The sequence below is a fragment of the Lolium perenne genome, chromosome 7 (genome assembly GCF_019359855.2).
Source record: "Lolium perenne isolate Kyuss_39 chromosome 7, Kyuss_2.0, whole genome shotgun sequence".
Lineage (NCBI taxonomy): Eukaryota > Viridiplantae > Streptophyta > Magnoliopsida > Poales > Poaceae > Lolium > Lolium perenne.
In genome coordinates this window covers 9,884,305-9,892,145 of record NC_067250.2, presented here as the reverse complement: position 1 = coordinate 9,892,145, position 7,841 = coordinate 9,884,305, and the positions used below count along the sequence as shown (strand labels likewise).

The following is a 7,841-nucleotide window of genomic DNA, read 5'->3' as shown; positions in this document are numbered from 1 at the left end:
CTCTCATTGGTACGGGCCTCACCGTACACACAGGTAAGCCGCCACGGTTGCATATCAACAGATGAAACAATAGCATCCAAATGATATTGAGAGTAAGGTAAAATTTCAATCTTTATTTCATTCTTCCAGAAAATAACAATTCCTCCTTTTCTACCCAAACTATTAACCGCAAAGCTTCGGTCAAAACCTAGCGTTCTAGCTAGTCCTTCCACCCGACCCTTCTGTAATTGAGTTTCAACGATACAGAGCACAGATGGGGCATGTAGACGCGCCAGATCACGCGCCTCATTGATAGTCGAGTCCATGCCAAGCCCTCGACTATTCCAGCACAATATACTCATTGATCTCGGCGGCACTCCTCGAGGGAGCCCGCCTTCGCCGCTTCAGCATCATTCTCTCCGTTTGTGAGACTTGTCCCTATCAAAGCTTTCTTCAGCTTCCTCTGCTCTCTAGGTGAAACATAGGTCGGTGGTGGAGGGGGCACCAATTGGTTATCTCCAACCCGCTCTTCGCCCATGTCCAACTTGCGGTTAACATTGGCATCCGAGTTTAAATTTTCCTCATTGCCAACCTTAGTCTGTTTCTTCAGTGGGCTCGCAGCCGTATCATCCAGATCCTCGTCCTGTCCCCCTGTTAAACCAGCCTCTGCTGAGGACCTCTTCTTGGACGAGTTGGTCGTCGGCTCAGCAGGGGCCTTCGGCTTCCACCGGCGCGTATCCCTGCCTGCGTTGAAATTCCGGCCAGCCCCATTCATCCTACCTCCACGGTAGCCTCCAGAGCCTCTTCCACCTGCAGCAGGTGTTCTTCCCTGGGTACGTAATACACGCATCCCCGGTGTACCCGGACGCCAGAGCGCCTCATCCGCTTTCAGCCACATACCAAACTGCAGCTCGTCCTTCTCAAACTCCCCTGTACCACATTCTAAATACTCATGGTCCATCAAACCACAATGTTCACAGTGTCGCGGCATTTTCTCATACTGCACTTGCAGGAACAATCTTTCCTGTCCCTCAGGCGTCAGCGAAGTAAACCGGGTGAGAGGCTTCAGAGAATCCAGACTCACCCGTACTCTATGAAATTCTCCAGCTTCCGACGGCACCGCCATCGTCTCTACTGCCAAGACCTCCCCCACCCTGCTAGCCAGCTGTGTGATGATTTCCTTTGTGCGATAGCGGGGTGGTATGCAATGGATTTGGATCCATACCTGAACCTTGCTCGGTACCACTGATGGTACCGTCGTCGTTCCGTCAAAAGGTTCTACCATCAGCGCCGCCCCTCGGAAAAGCCAAGGTCCTTCCTCCGTGATTTTCTTCCAGTCACCCAGACACCGAGCTTGCACCGTAAAAAGATTTTCTGCCACTACTCGAAACGTGACCTCCTGTGCCGGATTCCATGCTGCTGTCATGGTCTTCTTCAGCGATTCCGAGCTGAAACCCTTCCGAGTTAAGACTCTTGCCGCCGCCATCCACTTGACCGCCGGCAACTTTCCCACCTCTTCCTTCCCCAGGAAAACGTCATCAAGCTCCGAGTCATGGAGCTTCAGGTTCTTCAAGAGCTCTCCCACATCTGCCTTCTTTCCCTTCGATCGTCCTTCACCAGCTTTGGACGACTCCGCCGCCATCTGCCAAGCACCCTCGATCGTTTCGCCTTGAAAAACCCCACCCCTAGTCTCCACCCACCAAGGCCGGGCAACCAGACTAGCCGGCCCCTTAGTCAGCCCGAGTGAGGAAGATAGAGGAGAGAGATCGCCGGCGTCCCGATCAGGTCAGGTGTTCCTCCGGCAGGAGTCGCCGCCGCAGTCGCCCAAACCCTAGGTACCTAAACCTGCTCCGGCCACCTTATTTACGTGAGCAGTAGAAGACCGAACAATGACGCCCTCATTCTGTCGGCCTCTTCCGAAGCTCCGATGCGCGCCCCCTGCCCATATGAAAGATAAGCCCACAAGGAGGGCCCAGACCACAGCAATTCAGCTCGGGAGGAGATAACCGCACCAGGAAGCAGAGCAGCATAGCCCAGACCCGACTGCCACGTCACCGATCCGGGCCACAAATGCCCTCGACCAATCATCGACGACCATCTACGATGACGCGGATAGTGTGTTTCTTCGGAGCGAATCCCAGCCGTCGAAAGGATCGACGTCCCGAAACCTTCCTCTAACGGTCACTGGCAACCGCCTCGGTCCACGCGTCTCCAGCCTCGCTCTCCCCAGCCCCCGATTATAAATACTCCCCACCTTCCAACCATCTTCCCACTAGTCGACTTTTCTCATCCAGTTCCCCAAATCCACAAGCCGCAGAAGCCAAGTTCGAACTCGGAAGGAGCGGCGCCATGGCCCGTACCAAGCAGACCGCCCGCAAGTCCACCGGCGGCAAGGCCCCCAGGAAGCAGCTCGCCACCAAGGTTCGTCTCCCGTCCCTTCCCGTCTCTGCATCTCTCCGTTGTACTCCTAGTTGTCTGCTTGAATCGTCTGCCGGTGATTGTTCGTTGCGAAATCGATTGACGTTTGGTTTGAATCTGTGCTGCAGGCGGCGAGGAAGTCGGCCCCGACCACCGGCGGCGTGAAGAAGCCCCACCGCTACAGGCCCGGGACCGTGGCGCTGCGCGAGATCCGCAAGTACCAGAAGAGCACGGAGCTGCTCATCCGCAAGCTGCCCTTCCAGCGCCTCGTCCGCGAGATCGCGCAGGACTTCAAGACGGACCTGCGGTTCCAGAGCCACGCCGTGCTGGCGCTCCAGGAGGCGGCCGAGGCCTACCTCGTCGGCCTCTTCGAGGACACCAACCTCTGCGCCATCCACGCCAAGCGCGTCACCATCATGCCCAAGGACATCCAGCTCGCCCGCCGCATCCGCGGTGAGCGCGCCTAGGCCGTCTCTTCGCTGAAGTCCGTAGCAGGATCAGGAGGGGAATCAACGCGTCATGTTCTAATTTCCTTAATGCCCTTGCCTGTTTCTTCTTAGTTTCCTAATTGCTGTGTTAGGTCTGTGTTCCGTGTAGATGAGATATCGTTTGTGTAAGACTTTAATCGGTGATGTCCTTTTGGTTTGCGATGAGGCAAACGTATGTTGGAAACTATTATTGTTAGTTCAAGTAATTGCACCCTGTGGTTGATCGTATCCTGCTGTGCTGAAATTCTGTGATATGGTGATGCATTATCTTGAGTTGGTTGGTGCCTTGGTGGCTCGCTTGTTGTTTGGTCGCTGTCATCGTGCCTTGTGGGCATCGTCTTCTGGCGTTTCTCACAGTTGTTGACATCTTCACCCACACGTGTTAGGCCCTCTGACGGCTGACGTTTTTATTTTAGTGTTACCCTGTGACGGACGGCAGCGTGTTAATGTCCCTATCTGGAAATCAAGTTGAATTTCCTCTCGACCACGGAAACATCTTCCTCTACTCGGAACGTTGATTGCTAGGTTTGAAATGTCTACCTGCAACTGTTTTATTGTTCTTTGCTTCTTGATTGTTCATGCTTCCGGCCGTCAGCATCTTCAGTTTTATGCACACAAGTAATCTAAATTTTCATATCAGGGCAGGTTAAAACGCAGATAGTCAGGAATTAGATAATAGAGAAGGTTAGTAATATGATCTAATGGTAAAGCTTCTTCGGCACAATTGTTGCTGCCTCATTAGCTTTCAGTTCAGTAAAAAGAAACTCGAATTCCTGGAATAGTGACACCATCTCGTTCCAAGCTTCATTTGCTACCATTTGCCACCATCTGACCATATGTGTCACGTTAGCGAAGCAGACAATTAAATTGGGTGTCGGATACGCATCGGCAGGATTTATCGTTGGCACACAGGTCCGTTTAAAGATCCATCTACCGCAGGAGTAAAAAACGCTCAAGTTCTTGTGCTAAATTTTATTGAATTTTAGTCTTCGTTTTTAATTAGAACGGAGAGAGTACCACTCAAGATACAAAAAAAAAGGAAACCTGACAATTAGCCCCCATACCATTATATTAGGTAATGTACACTTTTCAAGAATCGTGTGTAAAAAGTAAATAATTCATTTATATATATCTCCATTATTTAATATAAAATTGGTGTCGTAAGTGTTCCTGTACGAATCTAGCAATAACAATTGTATATTAATATAAACACAATATTGTTGCAAAAATCTTTTGGTCACTGTTTGCTTTAAATAGTATTATAATTCCTATCTATCCTCAGGTTGTTTTGAGCTATTTAATTAGACCCATAGAAAACTAATTAAAGCTAAGATTTTATGGCGGAAATCCCCATTTGAATGTGGGAGCATATGCTCCCGTATAACATTTTAAAATGTTAAGAAAAAGAAACAAAATTTGATGTGTATATATCAACATTATATGTGTGCATGCTCAGTTTCGCGAAATACAAACTTTTTTGTGTCTTATGTAAAAAAGATAAAAAACTGAATCGTGACAACCGTTTTTTAAGCACCAAATTTTGTCTTCCGCACACGACACGTAAAGTGTTGATTTTCCACGAAACGACTTTCGAAGCACACACAATACTCCCCAAAGCCAAAAGGTCTTGTCCAATCTACGGCCCCTTGTTTTATTTTTGTTCCCAGAAGGGTTGTTGAGGAAGCTTCACTAGCTTTTAGAGAAGTCTTCCAAAATATTTTGGGCCTCTAGATTAGTCTTCTAATACTAGTTTGGAGTTCAGGAGAATTTAGTTAAGAGTATTATCGTGGAGAAGCCACCCTAAAGTTACAAAAGGAGTGGGCATATGTTAGATTACACAACCATTTTTTTTAGTTAAGAGTTTTTTTCCAAATTATGTACGATGATGTGTTTATGATGAGAAATGATGAAACTTACCGCGCCTCCGATATTTATAACCGTGGTGTTGAGATGCGTGCATCGGATCTTGCGGTGAGAACTCAACGGTCACACCGTTAGATACTCATCACGTGTCCTTAGTCAAAAGCGGTGAGTTTGCCGCGAATGTGTTTTTACTGGAAGATGCAAAGATCCTGGAATCAACGGCTTGATTGAAATTCCGCCGGTAAATCTAGGGAGAATCTTGGTCTGTATCGTACCAAGGTAAAAGCATAAATTTTGCGATGTTACCGTTGGCATGCAATATGACCGCTAAGGTCAAAAGTGATGAAGTTTCTGACCATCTCGAGGTCGGAAATGAGATTTTTTGGAAGTCCTTCAAGATTCTCTCTAGATCAAGATGAAGCTAGAGCTGGACAGAGGATTGTTGAATCTTGAAGAATTTCGGAGCCTATTTTTGGGGATATGCGAACTAGGTATACCACGACGGGGTCTTGATTCCGGCAAGCCTGGGTGGCCAAAAGTTTGTGGTGAGGCATACAACCCAACGGGCAACCCAGTTGCCGAAGATTATGAAGGTAGTATCCAGCCTGAAGATGACGCTGTCGGATCTAGCCCATGATTAAGGTCAGTTGGATCCGTTACACGCAAGACAAAGAATTCTTTACATAGTCTAGACTTAGTCATATCCGGTAAGATCTCTACCCCCTATAACCCCAGATTCGGAGTCTTTCTAAGACAGATCCTGCGAGCTCTTAGGGCAAGACACAAGTCAATTTAATTGCACACCTATTTCCATATAGTGAATTATAGTAGCACATAGGATCTCGCTGCCGTTACGAGGTCCGGAGATGGGTAACTTGTCCGATCCTGTCCCGGTGACCCCTCGCCCTATGACTCCCCCTCTCTCGCCCCTCCGTGAGGCTCCCCTCACCAGAGACTCGTTGAATACGCAACGATATTAGGGGAAGCCTTATGTGATTGCTTATCCCAAATTTATGCTATGGATATATTAGCCGTTCAAACTTTATTAGTATAATATGATTTTTCTACTAAATCGTGTAGCAGGATGTAGAAAATCATCTACTTTCTTAATCTAGAATCATCTTCAAAATTTTGTTATCATATAAGTGGTATCTCATGTTCCAAGAAGTAAGCATGCACAAACTGAAGTCCTGATTATTTTGGGTTAGAAATACAACCAACACACACACACTCTCATACCCGTCCATATACTCACCTCTATAACTAGCAGCACACGCTACCCCTACGTGGACATCCGAAAAATTGAGCCAACGGATTAGGTCTTTAAATTGACAAAATCACCATAGACTTCTCTCGCCTCCCATTAAAAACGATCAAAGTCTTGAATATTTTCACTACGATTTTTCTCGATGTGACCTATTTGCTATGAATTTTTGTAGTGCTCTGAACTAAGATTATAGTTTGAGGAGCAGCATTTGATCATACAAATCAAATAATCTGTTCATAGAAATCAAACAAATATATTACTCCCTCTGTCTCGAACCTGCGTTTCAGAGAGACTTTCATAAATTATCTAAATTTAGATGTATCTGAGTAATTGACATTTAAAAATCTGCTACTGTACTTTTTTTTTTTGAAATCGAGGAAGTATTAAAATAGTACGTCTATCCATAAATAGACGTCTGATTCTAGATGTATCTAGACGTTATTTTTGAACAAGGGTAAGGTGTCCAGCACCCTAAATTGCATTCAACTCAGAGGTAGAAAATATAGTTCCTGGTAGTTGCAAGCGCTCTACTCTTACAGGACAAGCTAAATTGCTATGAGTTGTGTTCTTGCAAAAATAGATGGCAATGTTCTCCTGTCAATCATTGTTGTGCACAATTGTGGGCTGCTATGTTGAGGGTTCTAGTGACATGGATGATCTTTACTCTAAGAGGTTGATATAGAGGCTATTTAGTGTTGAAATATATCTAAAATCTAGACAAAATCTCAAACATCTATTTTTGGACGAAAGAATATTCGAATCAAATAGCAATTCTAATCAGCCGCGTCTACGAGTTGATTGAAACGTTGACTTGAACTCGAGGCTGACCGACTTGCCGACTTTGAAACACCCGTCGGCCCTGGGATGGACACGGGACCAAAGACGAAGCTTCCAGCGCCACGTCACCGATCCGCACCTCCTCGCTCCTGACCAACCAAAGCTGAGCACACGGATCGTGTGCTTTCTCCGCGCAAACTCCAGCCGTCAGATGTAAACGCAGTCCGAAACCTTTCCAAAACGGTAACAACAAACCGCCTCGGTCACGTCTCTCCTGTGACCCCTGGTCCCACCCACCACCTATATATTCCCGACCCACCTCCCCCTCTCGTCTCACCACTTCCCAATTCGAGTTCCAGCCACCAAACCAGCAGCAGTTCGAAGCCGCCATGGCCCGCACGAAGCAGACCGCCCGCAAGTCCACCGGCGGCAAGGCCCCTCGCAAGCAGCTGGCCACCAAGGCGGCGCGCAAGTCTGCCCCGACCACCGGCGGCGTGAAGAAGCCGCACCGCTACAGGCCCGGCACGGTGGCGCTGCGCGAGATCCGCAAGTACCAGAAGAGCACGGAGCTGCTCATCCGCAAGCTCCCCTTCCAGCGCCTCGTCCGCGAGATCGCGCAGGACTTCAAGACGGACCTCCGGTTCCAGAGCCACGCGGTCCTGGCGCTCCAGGAGGCGGCGGAGGCGTACCTCGTCGGCCTCTTCGAGGACACCAACCTCTGCGCCATCCACGCCAAGCGCGTCACCATCATGCCCAAGGACATCCAGCTCGCCCGCCGCATCCGCGGTGAGCGCGCCTAAGCCATCTCGACGCTGAAGCCCGTAGCAGGATCGGGAGGGGGATCAAGTCGTCACCAGCCAAATTCATTGATGCCCTTGCCGATTTTATCTTAGTTTCCTAATTGCTGTGTTAGGTCCTGTTTAAGTGTAGATGAGATATCGTTTGTGTAAGACTTTAATCGGTGATGTCCTTTTGGTTTGCGATGAGGCAAACGTATGTTGGAACCTATTATTGTTAGTTCAAGTAATTGCATCCTGTGGTTGATCGTA

General features: G+C 48.2%; 2 protein-coding genes across 2 annotated transcripts; both read left to right on the top strand.

Annotated features, from left to right (window-relative positions):
* Positions 1-2,234: 2,234 nt before the first annotated feature.
* LOC127311469 (histone H3.3) lies at positions 2,235-3,113 on the top strand. Its single transcript, XM_051341896.2, has 2 exons — positions 2,235-2,400; positions 2,526-3,113. The coding sequence occupies exons 1-2, from the start codon at positions 2,329-2,331 to the stop codon at positions 2,862-2,864; spliced, it is 411 nt and encodes a 136-aa protein (XP_051197856.1). The 5' UTR covers positions 2,235-2,328; the 3' UTR covers positions 2,865-3,113.
* A 4,008-nt stretch (positions 3,114-7,121) lies between these two features.
* Positions 7,122-7,841, top strand: LOC127311470 (histone H3.3). The gene has a single exon (XM_051341897.2). It carries the CDS (start codon positions 7,182-7,184, stop codon positions 7,590-7,592), a length of 411 nt encoding a protein of 136 aa, XP_051197857.1. The 5' UTR covers positions 7,122-7,181; the 3' UTR covers positions 7,593-7,841.